The sequence below is a fragment of the Rosa rugosa genome, chromosome 2 (assembly GCF_958449725.1).
Source record: "Rosa rugosa chromosome 2, drRosRugo1.1, whole genome shotgun sequence".
NCBI classification, from domain to species: Eukaryota; Viridiplantae; Streptophyta; class Magnoliopsida; order Rosales; family Rosaceae; genus Rosa; species Rosa rugosa.
In genome coordinates this window covers 53,162,678-53,184,322 of record NC_084821.1, presented here as the reverse complement: position 1 = coordinate 53,184,322, position 21,645 = coordinate 53,162,678, and the positions used below count along the sequence as shown (strand labels likewise).

Sequence of the window (21,645 nt, the reverse complement as noted above, 5' to 3'; positions counted from 1 at the left end):
GGGACCTAGACGCGTAGATTCCTAGGGATCCCACGGTGTCGATAACCGTGAACCTCCGGAGGGGGCCGTGCTCCTATGTTTGTCGAGGAAGAGTGAGTACAGACAGTGAACCAGTCATAGAAGACTCAGGGCCAGGAAATGGACACTTTCGCTACTTGTAGTCACAAGGACTACAGAGTAGTTGGCCGGTTCTTGAAGGATGACGAACCGGGTCGGTCACCGATTTGTTTGAGTTTAGCCGGCAGGTAAGTATCTCGGAGTTCCAAATTGTGTGAAGCATACTGCATATGCTTTATAAAAGAAATAAATGTTTGTGGTTGCCTCTTTTAAAGTATTTTCAATAAACGTGCACAATATTAAATATTTTCAAGTATATTATTTTTCAAACCTAGCATGGTTGGGTCGGCCCCTATTGGGCATGCGAGGACGAAAGCTCACCCCTACAACAGTGTGCAGGTTTCGAGCGTGTGGTCGGGGAGCGCACAGTGGAGGCACATGGCCCGGCTTGGCGTATTTTTCTTTACTTTGTTAAATTAAGATCTTAGTCCTTTACCGGACTTTGAAGTCTCTTATTTATTTACTTTTATTTGTTTTCTATTTGCTTATTTACAAAATCTCGGTAGACCCGTAACCCTGGGGCGCGTCTCTCATACTTGTATTTACTTAGTGATTTGTTGTTTTCCGAATTGGGCTCCTATTGTAAGCCCAAATCCTTTAGCCCATTTTAATTTCCGCTTTGAAAATATGTTGTTCGGTTGCTAGAATGATTTGTCCAGGAAAATGTTTTGTGAATCAACCAACTAAACCCAAAAGGCCTTGCGGTTTCGGGTTGATGAGTCATCGGGATGTCATGCGTGACATGTCGATTTCTCATTGGCTCGGGGTCGCGGCGCTGTGGGACCCCCCCTCTCGGGTCACCACATAATCAAAAATAGTATGAAAGAGAAGACAAGTGAAGAGTCAAGCTTATGAGTACAAGATATTCACAACATTTGTTGTTCTAAAGCCGCAGACGCCTCCCTACGTTGTTCATAGGATGTCTAATCCGCTTTGCATGACTAACGATAGATGGGGTGCTAAGTATTTATCGATTGCCCAAAAAATGGAAAAGAGAAATTTGAAGACTAAAGAAATGAGAGCAGTAGAAAAGACGTCCATTATTTGTCTCAAGAGTTTATTATTTATAGATTTCTTCATAACCCTTTAAAAAGACATGACACTTGAATTTAAATAAAAAACCAGCAATCCCCCACAAGATTCAAAACTTCATAAACTCAAAAAATATGGGAAGATTGAGAGAGAAGGAAATTTATGCAATAGGTGTAGGTGTCTTTCAGACTTGAACCTACACCTAGTTTAAACAACTTTTATTCGAAAGAGAGTCTTCAACTATGTCTTGAACTAGTAAACAATTCATTTCACACTTTACAATTACTATGCTGTAGTCCTGTAGAAGCTGATTATTCCAACTATATTTTCAAACAAACCAAAGAGAAAAACTTATAGAAGTAGCAACGGTTTATAGAAGTATAACGATAAAAAAGGACACTTTGCTCAAATTATCTAATTTCTATTCTCCCAATAATATGAATCAGGGCGGACTGGATAGAGGTCTTGAGCAGATGTAGATGAAGCAGTCCACGACCCTTCAATTGACATAGTTTGTCTCTGACTCTCAGGGTCACCATTGTTTTCTTCAATATTGGATTGAAAATGTTTCCTCATCGCATTGATTTCATTAATTGAGGCGTTTGGATCAAAGACCACCTCTTGAACAGAAGCCTTACCTTCAAGCATGCTCACCACTGAAGACATGGCGGGCCTAACTGCTGAAGAAGCATTGGCACAAAGGAGAGCAATATTGATCGTAGTAATCATCTCTGCTTTGTTAAACTCTGAGTCCAACCTTGGATCCACTAGGTCCAACAAACTTGCTCTCTCTTTTAGAAGAAGTGCCTAGAAACAAGAAGGTACAAAAGCCAATATGATTTCAAATTAATGTAATTGAGAGGCTCATATTGACTATCACCAAGAAAACCAGTGAAACTTTTTAGTGTTGTTCATAAAAAGTCATGCAGAACTGATATTATAACAGAAAAGATAATAAGCCAGAGTATGCTTTAATAGAGATAAATGGTATCAACAAAACTCAAGATTAAATAAGGAAGCCAGTAGATTCACGTTACCCAATCTAGAAGATAAAAACATTCTTCCTTTGAGCGATAAGTTGTATTGCACCTTCCACTGACCATTTCCAATACAAGAATTCCAAAACTATAAACATCTGCTTTATCAGTCAGATAACCTCGCATTGCATATTCAGGTGCCATATAACCACTGCCAAATCATGCAGTCAACCATCATCGGGGTTAAACAACTAGTAAAGATACTACTATTCCAAATATCATAGGGTTTTTCTTTTATTAATTCAATGTTTAAAATGTGATAGGGATGACATAAAAAAGCTGCATTGGAGGAACAAATCTGCATCTTAAGATTTGTTGAATAGTAAAGAACTAGTAAGTTAAAACTTTTATTAGGGTAGAGAAACATTCCATTTGTCCATGTTTTCTTTTTCCTTTCTCTTATATGGATTATGGACCCATCTGGGTGAAATGAAGATAGACTGAAAAGCATAGGAAAATAAGGTAAAACATAGGGGCTCACAAAGTTCCAGCAATCCGAGTGCTTATGTGGGTATTATCGTCTTCATCAAGCTTGGCCAATCCAAAGTCAGATATCTTTGGGAAAAGATTTTTATCAAGTAGCACATTAGTAGCTTTGATGTCTCTATGAACGATCTTCAACCTTGACTCCTCATGGAGGTAAGCCAAACCTCTGGCTATACCAACACAAATCCTATGCCTTGTTGGCCAGTCCAACTTCACCTGACTATCTTTTGGGCCTATAATTGATAAAAAGTAGTTTGGAGAAATGAATTCTCTGTTTCTTTCTTTTGAGTATAATTAATATCTTGGCCCTCTAGCATGAACCAAAACAAGGTAAATTATATGAAAATTATAAGAGAGAAACACTTTACCAAATAGAGCACGTGCGAGACTATTGTTTTCCATGTATTCATAGACAAGCAACAAGTTATTTCCTTCAATACAGCATCCATAAAGCTTGACAAGGTGAGGGTGTTGCAGAGCAGAAATCATGCCTATCTCATTCACAAATTCACGATTCCCTTGCTTCGATTTGGCTGAAAGCTTCTTAACAGCAATTGCAGTGTTGTCTGATAGAAGGCCCTGCATTCAACAAACATACTTAACCTCTTCTGTAAACAGTAAAGAGGTTTAACAAGAAATATGATGCATTTAAATTACCCCAAATGCAGTAAATAAATATTATCGGAATGATTGGTTATGAAGAATACCCTGTAAACAGGACCAAAACCACCTTCTCCAATCTTGTTCGCTATGTCAAAGTTGTTCGTGGCAGTTTTGATTTGCCTCAAGGTAAATTTGCCAGTCTGCAGGTCCACACCCTTCAAATCTATGTATGAAGCAAACTTAGATAAGAAATTATATTATTCCCCATAACTTCAGAATATGGCATTCTTAATTTTTAATATCTTGAGACTGGTTTAATGCCTACGACTTGACAAAGTCAATGAAGCCATAGCTTTAACAGCATAATTAGATCATCTCATCTTACATTTGTGGCAGTGCATATGTTATGGAATGAGAGTAATTTACATGAAACAGACGTAGGAAAACAACATAGATAGTCATCTTAGCAAAGAAAGAAACATAACAAATATAAAAGAAATTACAAACAAAAGAAACCAGGATAACAGAAACAACTGGAAATCTGAAATACCTTGTTCCAAAGTATTTGCTGGTCCTATGAAGCCTTTCCACCAGAGAATACATAAAATCACTAATATTATGAACACTCCTCCAGCCACAATTCCAACCACTTCAGCAGCCGATATACCACTTCCACCTCCTGGCGAGGGTTCTGGCGAGGGTGGCGGGGGTATATAATCTGCCATAGGAAGAATATGTTTAGTAAATTATTATTCGAATTATTATTATTGTTAATACTATTTTTTTTTTTTTTTACTCTTGTACATGCATATATTTTTCATGGTGAAAATGGACTTTTTCATCTAGTGCTTGAAAGCATACTCCATGTAGTATTTCAATGCAATTAAGAACACATACCCATTACTGACAATAGCATAAATCAGTTTTATGTGAGAGCCTAAGAGGGTACTTTAATAAAGTTGATATCTTAACTCTCAAGTCAAGAAATAAGTAGGTAGATGCAATTTTGTGGCAATTTGATCAAAGTAAGAGAAACTGAAGAGTCCAGTCAAAAGCTCAAGACATTGTTATACGAGAGAGCTGAAGTAGAGTTTAATCATATGAGAAACTCCCCATTCTCCACAAATAATTATTAGAAGAATCTCATAACAGTGCAAAACTTACTTGGGTCTACAGAAATGGCTGATATAAGAGGACCATAGACTCCTCTTTCAGGGATAGCCTGTGTTCCTTTCCCATTCCAAAAGAAACGAATCTCCAAGGTTTGATTTGTTACGAAAGCAGTATAGTTTTTTATGACTGATATACCATTCCCACCTGCTGCATCCGCAATATTAAAATCCTTCTCCACTTGTTTCCCCTGCAATATACTATTTTAATTACTTGCCGTTTCATTCTCACAATGAAAATTATATGTCTCAGTCTTGATTTCAATCTATTACATGTCATTACTCGAAATTCATAAACGAAAAACTCATTTTTCAATTGGCCAAAACCTAATCATCATTTGTTGAATATTAGAACCGTGGAAATGTATGTAATTAGCTACCTGAATGTAAATATCAAATATACGCCTTCCCAAGCTACGATATGTCGTGTCATTTGTAAACATTATCTCTGCAAAATGGAGCTTCACTGTGTAGTTTTCATTCCTCAGGCAAAACCCAAAATAAGTTAGAGAGATGGGTGAAACGCGTGCAGTCATGTACAGTTGAGGATCGAGCATAGAGAGTGTAGATTTATTAGACACAATAAAGGTGTCTTGAGGATGGTCATCATCAGGGTAGTAACCAGTGCTGCTAAACCCCCAATTGCTATTGCTTTTGTAAAATGATGAAGGTCCACCTTGATCGATATCTGCTTCATATGTTACGGATGTGCTGATAGCTTCATGAACATCTCCACCACAATTTATATGGAGAGAGTACAATTCTGGAATGAAAGCAAAAAGAGATTTGTAGCTATTAAAGAGAACAACTAAAAGGAATAAACCCCAAAACAAAAGGAGTTAGTTCATTATAGCTCCCTTGGAAGCTGTTAGCCTAAATTTTTGTTACCGTAAGTCCTTTTAATTGTAACTTCGTGGTAGTTACACAACTAAGCTTCTTTCTAACTAATTTTGTGACAATTACATGCCGAATAACAGAACACCAATGTACCCCTCACCCTAGATCCTAAATCTCCAATTCTTACCATGGTATACTAAACCCTACCACGGTATAATATTGAATAACCCATTAAAAGACCCTAACAGCTCAAACAAACTCAAAAACCTTAACATAACAAAATAACAATGTATGAATTGCATCATTGGAATATCTCAGACACAAAAAAAAAGAGGAGTTGACCTCTGTGAAGGGAAAGAAATGGCAAGCACAATTGTTCCTAAAAATAGAATGGTTTAGATGAGCTAATGAGTGACTACAAGTCAAGTTTGATAAAATTACTAATTTATCATTATTTTCCCTTTATTGGATGTATCTCTAAAGTTTTATGATCTTGCAAAAATGACTCATTAACAATTAGAAATATATAACTAACCAAAATAGTTACTATTCCTTAATTTTCATAAGTTGAGAACATGGTTTTTTTTTTTCCCCTGAAAAAATTGATTTCATAGTAATTTCAATTTATTTCGTGTCCTTCAAACCCTTGAGAGATATCATATTTCAAATATTTAGTAAGGCTACAAAATTATGTGCTTTTAAATTGTACTTTCACCTAGCATGTCTGGAGGGGCAAAACAATAATTTTTTGTCACCTAAAGGAACTTATGTATGCGGAGACCAAATTAAGTTACCTTTCGAACATGTTGCATTATGCAAACATGAAATAATTCTGCAAATAGAAGGCCAAAAATGTCAGAAAGATAACATCACAACTAAAAATGAACTGTAAATTAAAATAAGAGATACACAGTTGGAGACATGGAGTGCCAAACTGCCAACTAGATCTATGGTGCATGCTTTCAGAAAATTTATTTGAAACTTACGACTTGTTTTCCTTTGACGAGCTTGCAAACAAGTTCCTGTAGACATTACCAAAAAAGGAAAAGTTAAGATACTCTACAAAACACAAAGAAATTAAATTTGGGCTACTAAATACATTCTTACATGCTGCCACGGCCACAATTGTCGGTCCCAGTGGTCATGTTGTTGTATGAAAGATCACTGCACATAAAGCATCTGATATGAATTTTTATTTTTAAAGCTTTATTTAGAAAATGCATTATGTTCATGCTGCTCCATGTCGCCAAGTAGTTTGATTTGTGCTGAGGCCTGAGGGATGGAGCATGTTGAGGATATAAAGTAATAAAACCCACGGATGTTCTAAGTCTAGCATGTCAATTACTCGGCATATAATATCGTAAGTCTCTTCACTCATAAAAAAATGGTTTTGGGTATAAACATCAACAAATACAGCAACAAAAGAGCTTTATCACAATACGTACTTAAGATTGGCTTCATAGACATCGATCTTTCATTAGTTCTATTAAAATGCCATATATTCGTTTAAATTGGGATCATATGACCTTTCCTGATCACCTCGATCCATACCCTTTATCTTTACATACATATGCATCAAGACTTCAGCATTGCTGATAACCATCTCATGAACATGCTATTTTCCAACTGCCCAGAATTCTGTCTTATATAGCATGGCTGGTCTAAGTCTAGCAATATATTTCAAAATGTCTTTGGAGGATATATATATATATATATATATATTTTTTTTATCCAGAGCGGAGCTCCGCTTTGAAATTAACGTGTGAAGTTCGAGTTTTTGGGTCACTTTTCGGTCGCATATCCACATCTCGACCGTTCAGTTTTTAGGTACTACTGTATAGATCATCTCTACAAATTTTCAGCCAAATTGATGATCATTAAGGTATCTAACTCAGTTAAACCAATGGACGGACTGAATCTGTCAACCTGAACCGTACTAGCTTTAAAGCAGTTATCAATGCCTTAACGATCATCAATTTGGCTGAAAATTTGCAGAGATGATCTATACACTAGTACCTAAAAACTGAACGGTCGAGATGTGGATATGCGACCGAAAAGTGACAAAAAACTCTAACTTCACACGTTAATTTCAAAGCGGAGCTCCGCTTATATATATATAGGAAATTTTGAACTGTAGGAATCATAAAACTTTGGGAATTTTTTAGGATGCTCTCAAAACTAAGAAGTACTATCTAAGAATGCTATCGTAGATTGAATACCAGTAATCACCAGACAAACTAAGTTAATGCTATGTTGATGGTATAATTGCAAATCAAGCTCCAAATTTCTACTTCACACCATGATGGATGTACTATGCTTCATGTAATAGATAATGTAGTTTTCCTTATTAATTAACTAAGTTTTAAATTTGGGAGAGAGCCTTACATGCAGGTTCCTTTCAGCGATTCGGGCACTGTTCCATTCAGCAAGTTTCCAGTTAAGAATCTACACATATTAAATCCAAAAACAAATGAGTGCAAAATGCAGTGTCCATTATATAAAATTGGCTTATGTTTGATCAGTTCTAAGTGCCTTGGATCATATTTTTATCTGAAAAATCACATACAAGAGATAATTTATATTTTTGGCCGAATTTCCAAGGGATATATATTCACAGAAATAAATTACTATAAATTGTAGATAAACTAAAAAAGTTCTGCAATAGATTTTAAACTATTCCAGTGCTTTTGATTAAAATGAACAAATTCCAAAATGATCATAGAAAGATTAATAGGTTAGTAATTTAGCCTGAGCTTCCACAAGAAAGTGCCCTCGCCAGGCCTGGTTTGTAAAGTTTCTTGGAGATCGATTCCACAGTTAACTTAATAAGTTATTGTTTTTTGTTATGACCATGTTCTAACAGTTTTTGCAGTTTAAGAATACACCAGCTGCGAGTCATTAATCATTATAGTCCCCAACAGAATTGATATTTTGAGCTTGTTGAACCACTGAAGAATATTTGTCTGAATGTTGGTGTAAAAGAGTCAAGATCTGTTATTTGAATTGCTTACATGCACGTCACTTTATTAACAAAGGGGCCAGGAATTTTCCCAGTAAGCTTGTTAAAGCTGAGGTCTCTGCAAACAAAACAATATCAAAAGCATGTCACAGTAGGATCAAAATCCCAGAACATGATTAAGAATCAATATATATTGTACTAATTGGCCATTGTAAAGAATAATTTGAAGCATCTGACCTGAAATTGTTGCAGCAAAAGTACAGATCACAGACTATATAAAGCAGTTCTATATTTGTTAATCAGATATGAATTATGCACTTCATTAATTGATAATTGATATGCGTTATGGAATGAGATACACAACAAACATGTGCATAATAGTAGGATCATATGTTGTTTAGAAATGATCCATCAGTCAGAAATTAAGTGAAAAAGTGCAAAATTGGCAGCATACCAACACTCAGGTGGATAGGTATGGAATACAAGGATACTAAAGTTGCCGACCGATTGAAGGAAAATGGTAGCAGTGAAGGTAATTAAACATAAAGTACAAGAGACTTGATCAAAATGTTCTTAACTTGATTTAGGGTGTTCAGAGGAACTGAAGGTGGCACTTCAAGTAGGTTCTGCTCTAGCTGTTCATCTCCCTTTTTCCCTCTTACATTTCTATTTCTTGGAACAGTTTAAATTGTTTTCTTATGATCTTATCTAATTGGATCCTCCGAACGATGATAAAATATGGACAGAGTAAGACAAGTGTCCAATAAAAGCCTGAGTCTGCTAAAATATAAGCTCAGTGTATGCCTGAACGTGCATGATTACATTGATTAAACATTAAAAAACGGACATGTGATTTGATCACTGCATAAAACACTCTCAATTTAATTCACTGTCTATGTTTCTACCACTTAGACTACATACTTTGTATAATTGGACTTCAGTAGATATTATCAAAATAATACTTACGGCACACAGGCATCTACGAACCACCTCTAACATTTTCTAAAATTCATGCAATAATGCCAAAATGATTCTTTAATATATTAACATCTAGAAAGAAAAAGATTTTATCTGAACACAGGAGACACAAGAAGAAAAACATTTATACTAACAAGTACTTCAAGTCTGTCAGTTTCACAAGATACGTATGTAGCGCTAGCTCTCCAGTAAGATTGCAATTCCTCAACATCCTGTAACACAGACACTAGAACTTTGAATTTGCAATGACTTTTGTTACAGCAAGATATACATATGTGTAATTAGAGCATTAACTCACAGTGTTTTCAGTTTTGTCATATTATCAAGTCGAGGAAAAAGTGCTTCATGAGGTCCATCCAAGTCAGTAATTCTCCTGCAAGTTAAAATCGACCATGAATAGCAGCTAGATAATTCCAAATCTGTTCTGAATTTATAAGCTATTAACTCAATGCTATACTAACAGGTCAGTTAATTCCTTCAAAAGAGAGATGCTGGATGGAATTGGCCCAGTCAAACCACTAGCCTGAATCACTCTGTTTCAACAAGTTATAATTTAAGTCAGTGTTATAAAATGTCCAGAATCAGCTATCAGTAAAAATAACACACGTATAAGACACTAACAGTTTTGAAAGATTTGTCCATTTCTGAATGAAATCAGGTATCTTCCCAGAAAAGTGATTGTCATCAACCCGACTGCATGATGGTAGGAAAAAGAAAATTGTTACAAATTAATCTCAGACTGCAATTTATACGGACTCAGTTGGATGCTAAGGAAACATATAAGAAAGAAAAAAATGATAAAAAACTTACAAGTCTGTTAATGTGGTAAGCCTTGCAAATGTTTCGGGCAACTTCCCAGTAAAATTGTTTGAGGAAAGAAGCCTAAAAGAGAAAATAAATGGGAGATATAATTCTAAACAAAGATCAAACAGATAGCTGATTTACTGGCGATAATAACCTCTGTTTGCAACTCATAGAATCAAATAAACCATTTATCTATTATCTGGTGAAATTTCCAATAGGCCAGATGTCATACATTCTGTCTATGCTGGTTAAATTCCCAAGCTCCAGAGGAAGTACTCCTGAAAAATTATTGGAAGTGATGTCCCTACACTCAAAACAAAAAAGATATCAATTCTGTTAAGCAACTTCATATATTAAGCAAGGGAAAAAGGAAAGAAAGAGGAATCACTCACAAACTTTGCAGGGTGCTAATGTTTCCGATCTCAATGGGGATAGAATCTGTCAAACGGTTTCCAACAAGGGAACTGCAACAGTACTCATAGTTGGAATCATTTTTATAAGGAGAATGGTTCCATAACACTAATTGGCCGTAAATATGAAATGAAACAAAACCATATGTAAGATTCAATATTTATGATTCAAATGATTCGTCAACACCAAAGGGCCATCAATCAATAAAGCTGTCTCAGACTCTTCATTTGTGAAAGAAATTTGATGTGATAATATGAACATGAGATGAATATTAATTGCACACTCGCGCGAGCGCACTCACGCGCACACACATATGTATACAGAGAGAGAGAAGTTAATTTAGTACATGTTAACTAGCGGCAGGGAGCCCCATTCTCGAGGGATGGTGCCATTCAAATAGTTGCGGGTGAGATCACTAAAAAAGAAAAGAAGAAAGAACTATGAGTCGTGGTTATAGATACTAGAAATTTGGAACAAAACATTCATTATGACCAAAAGTGCTCTTTTGCTTGCTTTGCACGACTCAAACATGGAGTGGTGCTTACATTATTTGTAGATAGGGAAGCCTCGCCAACTCTGGTGGGAGTGTTCCTGCCAAATTCTGAGCTTTCAGAGATCTGCGCTTCATCAGAAAATAACAAACACCTGTTATATATCCTGCCTAAATTGCAAAAAACAGCCACACAGTACTGAGACTATGAAAGCAGGTCAAATGTTATCGACTTAAAGAAATTGCTTTCTTTTTCTTCTTTTATTGGAGGCCAAGGAACAAAACCCAACTCGAACAGGAAGTGGCCACTGGCCAGTTCTTATAGGCATACTGACAAGCAGGTGGAGTGCATGTTTCACACGTACATTGTTCTAATGGAATGATCATTGCCTATCAACCCAATACAGCTATCATGTAGAAAATATGCAGCTAAACTATTTTTGGCTTTCTCCTCTTCTCTGGTTTGAACTCTGAATCCATTCAAAATCCACGTTACACCTAAACCCAACCTACAACTGTCTTAGGCCTTCCCGCGATCCCGCTATCCAGTGCGGCTGGTATTTTTTTTAATATCTTTTTGGAAAGATGTGTCATTTATCAATAAAGATATTTTCTTCTATCACATAACTTTTTTTTTTTTTTGATTGAAGGCATCGCCGCTATATCAGTCTCAAGCCAGGATGACCATTACATACCCGCCGCTGCCAATAACTTGATAGACAAGAGGTTCTGGAGGTATTGCGATAATAATACATAGGTATAGACCACTCATTATACATTCATTGCTCACTCAATAAAAGCGAGCCTATGAGTTATGGCAGCAAATAGGCAAAGCAAAACAATATTCATTAGCGCTCATTAAGAACTAACAAGCATAGGTCTCCAGAAAAGTAGGGAATTATTAGAAGAAAACTAATAAAAACTAAAATAAATATCATGGCCCAATAGCCCAAAGTTTGCTCTAGCCCGAGCCCAAGAGCAATCAGTCTAACCCAACCTTTGTCGCATTGTGCAACGCCGTCGACAGCAAACAAGACAGCTTCGCTGCCGCCACGAGGAATACTACCACCACCACTCGAAGCCACCACTTGACCCCTCGGCGAAACAGTGCAGGAGAAGACCCGACACAAAAACAGACACAGATCCCCAGTGCACCAAGCCACCACCTAAAACCTATGCTTCCGACGTCGCTGCCATTGTAGTTCCTCAAATTACTACTTCCATCGACGCCATGCCGCTATCGATCTCACATGCCTCAGCGCAACATGGAGCTAGAATTAGGCGCTGATGCTGTCAACCTTCAAGCCAAAAAAAACAAACTGAACAGCCACAAGCAAGGCTGACACAGATATTGGGCCACCATCGAACGAGCGCCGCTCGATTACGCTGGAAGACGCGCTAGGGTTCTTGAGAGAAAAATAATGTGGCAGGGAAGAGGTCAAAATTTTTTTTTGTTTTATCACACAACTACTTGAAAAAAAAAATTGTTTTATCACACAACTAATTTAATATTTTTATCACATAACTACTTTAAAAAAATTAAATTTTATGAGTCGAACCTGGGATCTTCCATTTACAAAACAAAGACTAAAGTTTGTTTTTTATTTTGGTTTTTCATATAACAACTAAAAATATACAATAAATAGTTCGTGAATTAAAGTTAGGACATCTCACTCTTACGGCCACCATAAACAAGGCAAAACTATTTTTGCAGACTTCTTTTAAAGGAAAAATGGCCCGAACAGTACCCAACTTTTTCGCCATTCCAAATTTTCGTACCTCAAGTTTCAAAACTATTAGAAAGGTCCCTAAAGTTTTGACCCCGACTGAATAATCGTACCTGGAGCCGTTAGATCTGTTACGGAGGCTGCAGCTGGCATATTTTGAAGGGCATTTTCATCTCTTCATATTTTGATTCATTTTTCTTTTTCTAAACATCTTTTTCTATTTTTTTCTTTTTCCCTACTGTTCTTCGTTTACTCTCTCTTTTCAGTTCTTTTTGCGCTTTGGATTGATTTTCAGGGTGCAAAACACTCCTTGCAAAATCATATGGGTGAATCAATTAATACCAAAGTCTTCCCAATTTGATATTAGAAGACCCACGAGACAAGAGCTTGATTTATATGTTAGATCCTTGCTCAATCCGGATAGGCAAAAGAAAAAAATAGGGACTGAGATAAAATCCAAGGATGGGAAATTCAATTGCTACAAGGATTTGAAGGAAACAAGAAGTTGGACTTGACTGTCTCCACAAACTCATTGTTCTTAAACCCATCCAGATATTCAAGCTTCTCAAACTCTTTCAATCTCGTCTTCAACACCCGAATTGGCTCCCAATCTCCTCATCTTCACCATCTCTTTTCCACTTGCCCCAAAATTCAGTAAACTTCAAATTCCTCCTCCTCCTAATCGTATCAAATTCCATCTTCACCATCTCTTTTCCATCTAATCCCAATCTCCTCATCTTTACCATCTCTTTTCCACTAGCACCTTCTTGTTGAAACTGGCGACGAGTACGCCCTCCGACCACCAGATTCGGCTGCAGTACCTTCACAAAGTCAATCTCCGTCGGCGGCGACGAGGACAACTGGATTGAACAAGGAGGTGATGGTTCTGGGTCTCGGTCGTCGGCGTCGAGCGCGGGGTGGTGACTTCGATCTCGGAGTCTGGGTAGAGGGTAGCCTGAAGAAGAAGCCGGTGGTCTGGGATGTCGGAGGGCGCTGGCCAAGGCGGCGGAGGAGGAGGCTGCCAATGAGGGGCACCGCTGGTCTGGGATGTACCCTCTCTCTCCTTCGAATTGGATGGAATCAATCTGGGCTTCATATAAGTGGTGGCATTTTGGAAGGCGTTTTGGAATCAATTTGGGCTCTCTATACGGTGGGGTTTTCTAGGTTTGCATGAAGATGGAAAAGAATAAAAATTGAAATTTTTATTGCGTTTTGCATTAAAAAATTTCTGGTTTGAGTGAAGATAGTGATGAACAAAGGGGGATTTCTCAGTGTTAATGAGCTTAACAAATTGATTTTGAACCAAGCATCTTTTTCCTCCCTCTGTAATTTTGTGAAGAAAGGGGAGAGGGTGCCCAGATGAGATTTGGATCCAAAAATTACCTATATACCCTTCAATATATATCAGTCGGACGTTGTAACAGAGCTAACAGCTCCACATACTAAAATTGGGTCGGGGTCAGAACTTCAGGTACCCTTCTAATAGTTTTGAAACTTGAGGTACGAAAATTTAGAATGGCGAAAAGGTGGGGTTACTATATGGGACGTTTTCCCTCTTTTAAATCGCTTTCATTTCTGAGAACCCTAGTGGCGCCTCCATTAGCATTGAGCACTATGGGTAGGGCCTAGGCTGTCGCTCAGTCCCTCTCCTTCGCCCAAAACGATCGAGCACGTCGCACTTTTTTGTGGCATATCATCGAAGGCCTCGTAGAGCCTCCTTCATCTTCGGATTTCTTTGTTTGTCAGCTAAAGCATGCATAATATGATCATACAGATCCAAGGTACTTGTTTTGGCATGGCTAACGAAGGCGCACCAAAAGGGCGGCTAGGTTTGTCCGATGTGGTGGCATGGGCTTTGGCTGGGGATGTGGTAATGGTGCTGTATGGTGGCTTCCTTCATGCTTTGGTCGTGGGCTGTAGGTTGGCCTAGCCTGCTGTGGAGGTGCTGCTTGGTGGTTTTGGGTGCGATAGCGGTGCGGCTTGGTGGCCTAGTGAATGATGTCATTAGTTTTTGGAATCTAATTATGGGTTGGCTTTTGATTCGGTCGTCACAATCATGGGTTCTAGTTTCGAGTCAGATTTGTGCTCGATATGGTGGTAGGTCTACGAGTTCGTTGCTTGCAGCGTTGGGTGATGGCAGCGGTGGCGAATTGGATACCAGGAGATGTCTCTCTTGGGTTGGGTTTCGTCTATTTTAGGTTAAGGTGATTTAGTGTGGGCTGTGCACTTCAGGCCCAGACATCTTCATTTTAATGGATTAACCCCACTCCCTAAAAAACAAAAAAGACCTCCCACTTCTACTACTTATAAAAAGAGATTAAGATTACTAGATCAAATGACAATGAGCGCCAATAAGGTAGGAAAGACATGTGGAGAGAAACTTTTTAATTAATTAGTCCGTCTCTTTTTTATTGTTCCCATCTGGTAATTTTAATGGGTCAGATGGAAAAAATGACCACAATAAGTTTTTTTTCTTTAATTACTGACTCAATAAAAAAGTTTTCCTAACTTGTAATAAATTCATGTTATTAACCAAATGGGTAAAGGGAAGGGTTGGAAACTGGATTAGGACTATACTAAATCAGAGGTTCAATCTTCCTCCAATATGTCTGTGTGTAGGTCCTACTAAAGGCAGTTTGGGCTGGCACATATTACTTTCTACGTACTAGGTCCAACCCGTTTATGGGCCACATCTGTTGATTTGTCGAAAAACCAACCAAAACCCAAAAATTGCTAGGTTGGGCCAACTATTTTGGTTGACCTGCGAAAATAGAACCATAGCAAGAAGTTCCAAACCCCCAACTAAAGAGAAGACAATGAGAAGGAAAAAGGAGCATCACGGGAGGAAATCTTCTGTCCCAAATTTCCTGTCTCCTTTCCTCTCCCTCTATTAATCAGTTGACACATGTACTTCCTGTCCAACTCATCTAACAGTCAGTTAACTCTGTTAACCTATAATTTCAAAAATAAAAATATAATTAATAAATAATGAAAATTACCAATAAAAATGTAATTAACAAATAATGAAAATTACCAAGTCATTTAACTCTGTTGCAACACTTCTCAACTCTCAAACTTGAGACCCGTCTTCTCCAGGTCGAATGCACGCCAGAGAAGTAGATTTTGGTTTGGATTCGATGTGGTCAACGTTGGATTGCTAATCTTGTTTAGGATTTAATTTTTTGCAATTGGGGTCTATCTTGGAGATTTTGGTTGATTTCAATTCAAATTTGCCACCCACAAGTTCTAATCTTCCTTTTTGGAATTGAATTTTCTTTTTTGAATATGCTCGACATCACACGGAGGTGACGTTGCAGTCGAAAATGTAAATGCCATCCCTAGCTAGATCTAAAACTTTAAAGATGGCCACGAAATGAGAGACTCAAGAAAAGAGTGCTAAGTAGCTCTCTCTTCTCTCTCTAGGTTTATTCGACCATGGGAGCGTGAGGTCCAAAGCGCTCAACCATTCTCATGAGGACGTGGAATGGAGACAAAGTGCCCATCATTTACCTAGTCTAAAATGGCTGCACTAATTTCCCAACGTGATTGTAGGACCTTAAACTAATTAATATGGACGCCCACGTACCAAGCTGGAAAATACTTACATCCAAACGATGACACCAATTTGAATCCGTGTATTGAAACTCCCTTTTATTTGTCTATAGTAGAGACAATCTAAATTTATGATTTAACTGTTCAATAGTTAAATCAACTTTTAATAGAATGTTTCTATTGGGACCTCCAAATTTGCTCACTTGACCTCACTCTATTTTGAATTATTAAATGACATATATAACCTACTATAAAATGACTACTAAAGATAATAATTATACCAAAGAAATATTATATTAATTTTCTCTAGACTTTCCAATTCAATAACATTAGATTGTATTCTTTATTATTTTCTTTATCTATTTTCATTTTCCAATTTCACTACATACTCATTAAAGTATTCATATATATTTAATAAGAATTACAACTATGATTAAGATCATGTGACATAAAAATGTATGATATACATATTGAACTCATATTGGTGAGAGAAAACAAAATAAATCATATTATGACCTAAATCCAAGTCTATCCAAAGTATTTGTTAAAAACAAAACATGAGCTAGTAATTAAAAAAAAACTAAATAAATATTTAAATAATTAATCATGAGATACAGAAAATAGAGAAAATAAAATAAACATTAAGAAAAAATGATAAATCTTTTTTTTTTTTGCACAGCTAAAAAAAAAAAACCACATAATAGAAACTTATTGATTAGAAATTAATTTTGAAACTCAATACCTTGTGTTTGATTTTCTTTTATTGAAAAAGAGATTTATGTTATCTGATTAAGGAATAGATATGTAATTAAGATTTATAGAGTAATTAAATCATTGAAATGACTAAGTTTTTTATTTTAAACATAATAGTTTGTTTGCAAATTATATGAATGAGGTTCTTTGAGGAACTTTAGTGAGGTTTAGTGAGTAAATTTAGTACTTGCAAAGTTGATGGGAGGTGTAAAAAGCATAGGAGGTCAAGTGAGTAAATTTGGAGGTTCCAATAGAAAAACTCATCAACTTTTAAAGATCATCTATGAATGTTGATTTTTAAATTTTACTTTAACTTTTGAAATGTTAAATATTGAATTTAGACTGTGGAATGTATACAAATAAAAGAAAGTTTGGATACAAGTTTCTATTGGGACTGCTAAATCTGCTCACTTGACCTCACATTATTATGAATAATTCAATGATATATATAACCTACTATAAAATGACTATTAAGGACAATAATTTTACCAAAAATATATTATATTTATTTTTCTAGACTTTCCAATTCAATTATATTAGATTGTATTGTTTATTATTTTCCTCATGTTTGCTCTTGTCCCTCACAGTCCCTTAAAAACTGTCCCTTAATTAGGTGAGCATGCCTTTTATTTTTCTTATCCATTTTCATTTTTCAATTTCACTACATACTCATTAAAGCATCTTATATATATAAGACCTGCTCACCTAAGGGACTGTAAGGGACAGATGCATCTCAACCACATGTATTAAATATAAAAGCAGAAATTATAACAATTTAAAACTGTGCATTTATTTCAGCCGTTAGATTCACTTGTCCCTCACAGTCCCTTAAAAACTGTCCCTTAGGTGAGCAGGCCTTTTATATATATTTAATAAAAATTAAAACTATGATTAAGATCATGTGACATAAAAATGTATGATATACATGTTGAACGCATATTGATGAAGGACAAAAGAAATCCTATAATGACCTAAATCTAAGTCTATCCATTATTTGCACCCAAAAAAAAAAAAGAGCTAGCAATTAAGAAAAAAATTAAAAAGTTATTGAAATAATTAATCATAAGGTACAAAATATAGAAAAAAAAAAAAAAAGAGTGTTTCTATTTGGACCTCCAAATCTGCTCACTTGACCTCATTATATTATGAATTATTAAATGACATATTTAACCTACTATAAAATGACTATTATGACAATAACTATACCAAAAAAATATTATATTTATTTTATGTAGACTTTCCAATTCAATATTATTAGATTGTATTCTTTATTATTTTCCATATGTATTTTTATTTTCCAATTTCACTACATATTCATTAAAGCATTCATCTATATTTAATAAGAATTAAAAATATGATTAAGATCATGTGACATAAAAATGTATGATATATAATTATATATATGTTGAACGCAAATTGGTGAGAGAAAACAAAATAAATCCTATTATGATTTATGACCCAAATCTAAGTCTATCCATTATATTTGCAAAAAAAAAAAAAAAAAAACAGAGCTAGCAGTTAAATAAAAACTAAAAAAATATTTAAATAATTAATCATGAGGTACAAAAAATAGAGAAAAAAATAAACATTAAAAAAAAATGATTTCTTCATTTTTTTTTCCACAGCTAAAATAGAAAAAAAAAGTTTAAAAAAACCATAAAATAGTTCATGTTATTTTCTTATTGATTAGAAATTAATTTTTGAAACTCAATACCTTGTGTTTGATTTTTTTTTTATTGGAAAAGAGATTTATGCATGTTGTTTGATTAAGAAATGTATATGTAGTTAAGATTTATATAGTAATTAAATCATTGAAATGACTAAGTTTTTTATTTTAAAGATAAAAATTTGTTTGCAAATTATGTGAGTGAGGTTATTTGAGGAACTTTAGTGAGGTTTAGTGAGTAAATTTAGTATTTGATAATTTGATAAGAGGTGTAAAAAGCATAGAGATCAAGTGAGTAAATTTAAAGGTTCCAATAGAAAAACTCAAAAAAAAAATTAAGAAAAAATGGTTACTCTTGTTTTTTTTTTTTTTTTTTTTTTTTTGCACAGCTAAAATAGAAAAAAAATATAAAAAAAACCTCAGAATAGTTCATGTTTTAGAAATTAATTTTAAAAACCTAATACCTTGTGCTTGATTTTTTTTTATTGGATAAGAGATTTATGTTGTCTGATTAAGAAATTGACATGTAATTAAGATTTATAAAATAATTAAATCATTGAAATGACTAAGTTTTTCTTTTAAAGATAATAGTTTGTTTGCAAATTATATGAGTGAGGTTATTTAAGCATTTTTAGCAGACTCTCTATTTTGGCTTCTTAGCTATTTTGGAGAGCATGTTTAGCTTTTTATCTATTTTAACGCACCAGACTCCTAAGTGGCTCTCCATTATAACTTTTAGTTATCTCGCTCCTAAATATAGAAAGCGAGATGAGGCTCTCTATAATTTAAAACATTCCTTTTAAGTTATTTTATGTAATTTATAAATACATTTAAACTATTTAATCTTCATTTAAATAATAATATAAATTCAAAACTAGCTAAAATAGAGAGCATTGATGCAGATGTATTTTTAAAGTGGCTAGTTAAAATGACTTTTTAGCTACTTTGGCTAAAATTTGACTTGAAAATGGCTAACATTGCTAAAGATGCTCTAAAGAACTTGTGTGAGGTTTAGTGAGTAAATCTAGTATTTGAAAATTTAATAGGAGGTGTAAAAAGTATAAGAGGTCAAGTGAATAAATTTGGAGGTTCCAATAGAAAAACTCAAGTCCATATTAGTTTTTTTTTTCTTGGTAATGAAGTCCATATTAGTTTGGATGTAAGTATTTTCCTCATTCAAAATCTTGAAAGATCCAAGGCCACAAGAAAGAGAAAAATACATCGGCAACTTGCATGTCACGACACAGTGACACTAATTAGTTCCTATATATGTTGTCATCACAACCCTACATAATTAAGCCAATGATCGAGACTATATGATATATACTGGCCACTAGATGCGTACCCGTACATATATACAGCCCTCACTCGTGTAAATATCATATATGCATTAATGGCAACAGGACCCTCGCGAATAATGGATCACGATGAAGACGACTCGGAAACTAAAAGTCTTCAAGCTGAGTCTTAGGCTCTTAGCCTTCCAGCGTTTCAATAGAAAAACTCAAGTCTATATTAGTTTGGATGTAAGAATTTTCCTCATTCAAAATCTTGAAAGATCCAAGGCCACAAGAGAGAGAAAAACACATCGGCAACTTGCATGTCACGACACAGTGACACTAATTAGTTCCTATATATGATGTCATCACAACCCTACATAATTAAGCCAATGATCGAGACTATATGAATATATGATATATACTGGCCACTGGGTACATATATACAGCCCTCACTCGTGTAAATATCATATATGCATTAATGGCAACAAGACCCTCGCGAATAATGGATCACGATGAAGACGACTTGGAAACTAATAAAGTCTTCAAGCATGAGTCTTAGGCTCTTAGCCTTCCAGCGTTCACGTGCTTGAAAAGTCTACAACAATTCAATATGTAAAACCAGGGGCATGCAGGTAGATTATTCAAATAGTCTAATAGTCTGAAACAATTCAAATATATTAAGCCAGGGGAAGGTCCAAAACTCCAAATAGTCTAAAGTCTAAACAATTTGCTAAAGAGAATAGTCAAGTACTCAACAGTAACTGTACGGACATAGGCAGAGAGAGAGAGAGAGAGAGAGAGAGAGAGAGAGAGAGAGTTTTACATACATGCTTGTAACATGGCAGATCTGATCATCGCCAGCAGTACTACAATTGCCGCAGGTGACGTTATTCGTAACTGCGCTGTCTGTTGAGGTAGTATCAATCCATCTAGATGCTTCGCTGCTACAAGGATCTGCAATGAAATTCCGGTCTTTCCCCAATGTCTTTCCAATAATCTTTAAAGCTTGTACTGCGTACATATACATTGTTAAAATGGCACAATTAAGTTAATTATTAACAAACACCATCGTCACAAATAATATATACATATATCACAGATATATGACTTAGAGTACAGAAACCTAATTAAACAAGATCGATCAAACTATATATCATATGAATCTCTCTCTCTCTCTCTCTCTCTCATATATATATATATACTCACCTTCAACATCTGATAATCGAGTAGCTCCGAGAGCAAAGCTTGCAAAGATAACCAGCAAGATAGAATAAACAAGAAGCCTACGGAAGAAGAATGTGTAACTCATATTTTGGCCGGTGGCCAAAACGTTTAACATTTGAAGGGAATTTCTAGTGCCCGGCCAGGACGAGATAAAATGCTGAGTTATATAACTTGAACTGATAAGTCTAGATGAAAGAAGTAATGGGTTTAAAAAGAAATTGGTTACAGAGAATCAGAGTATGAGGTCGCTCACCAAAGTCAATTCTAGAGTTTCTGTGTAACCTACAGTGACTTGGCTACTTGTGAAGCTAGATTGAATAAACAAACAACACGTATCTGACTATCACTCATGTCTTTCTCATCAAGTCTATGCATGCCGGTTACTCATTTGCTTTTAATACAATTAATTACCTTGGTTATTTTTTTGTTTGTTTGATGAAATCACACTTTTTGAAACATATATGTAAAACATATAAATGCAACTGAATTTTTTTTTTTTATCAAATCAACAACTCATATG

At 35.4% G+C, this 21,645-nt stretch overlaps 1 protein-coding gene across 1 annotated transcript; it reads right to left on the bottom strand.

The window, feature by feature from the left end:
- Positions 1–1,392: 1,392 nt before the first annotated feature.
- On the bottom strand, positions 1,393–21,400 carry LOC133728294 (probable leucine-rich repeat receptor-like serine/threonine-protein kinase At3g14840). Its single transcript, XM_062155689.1, has 24 exons — positions 21,108–21,400; positions 20,729–20,912; positions 10,979–11,050; positions 10,780–10,848; positions 10,415–10,486; positions 10,255–10,326; positions 10,029–10,100; positions 9,840–9,911; positions 9,680–9,751; positions 9,517–9,591; positions 9,353–9,430; positions 8,293–8,358; positions 7,667–7,726; positions 6,389–6,445; positions 6,268–6,303; positions 6,076–6,113; positions 4,825–5,207; positions 4,440–4,635; positions 3,826–3,993; positions 3,380–3,498; positions 3,041–3,251; positions 2,668–2,905; positions 2,187–2,337; positions 1,393–1,956 (listed from the first exon to the last, which is right to left on the bottom strand). The coding sequence occupies exons 1-24, from the start codon at positions 21,238–21,240 to the stop codon at positions 1,564–1,566; spliced, it is 3,087 nt and encodes a 1,028-aa protein (XP_062011673.1). The 5' UTR covers positions 21,241–21,400; the 3' UTR covers positions 1,393–1,563.
- Positions 21,401–21,645: the final 245 nt, after the last annotated feature.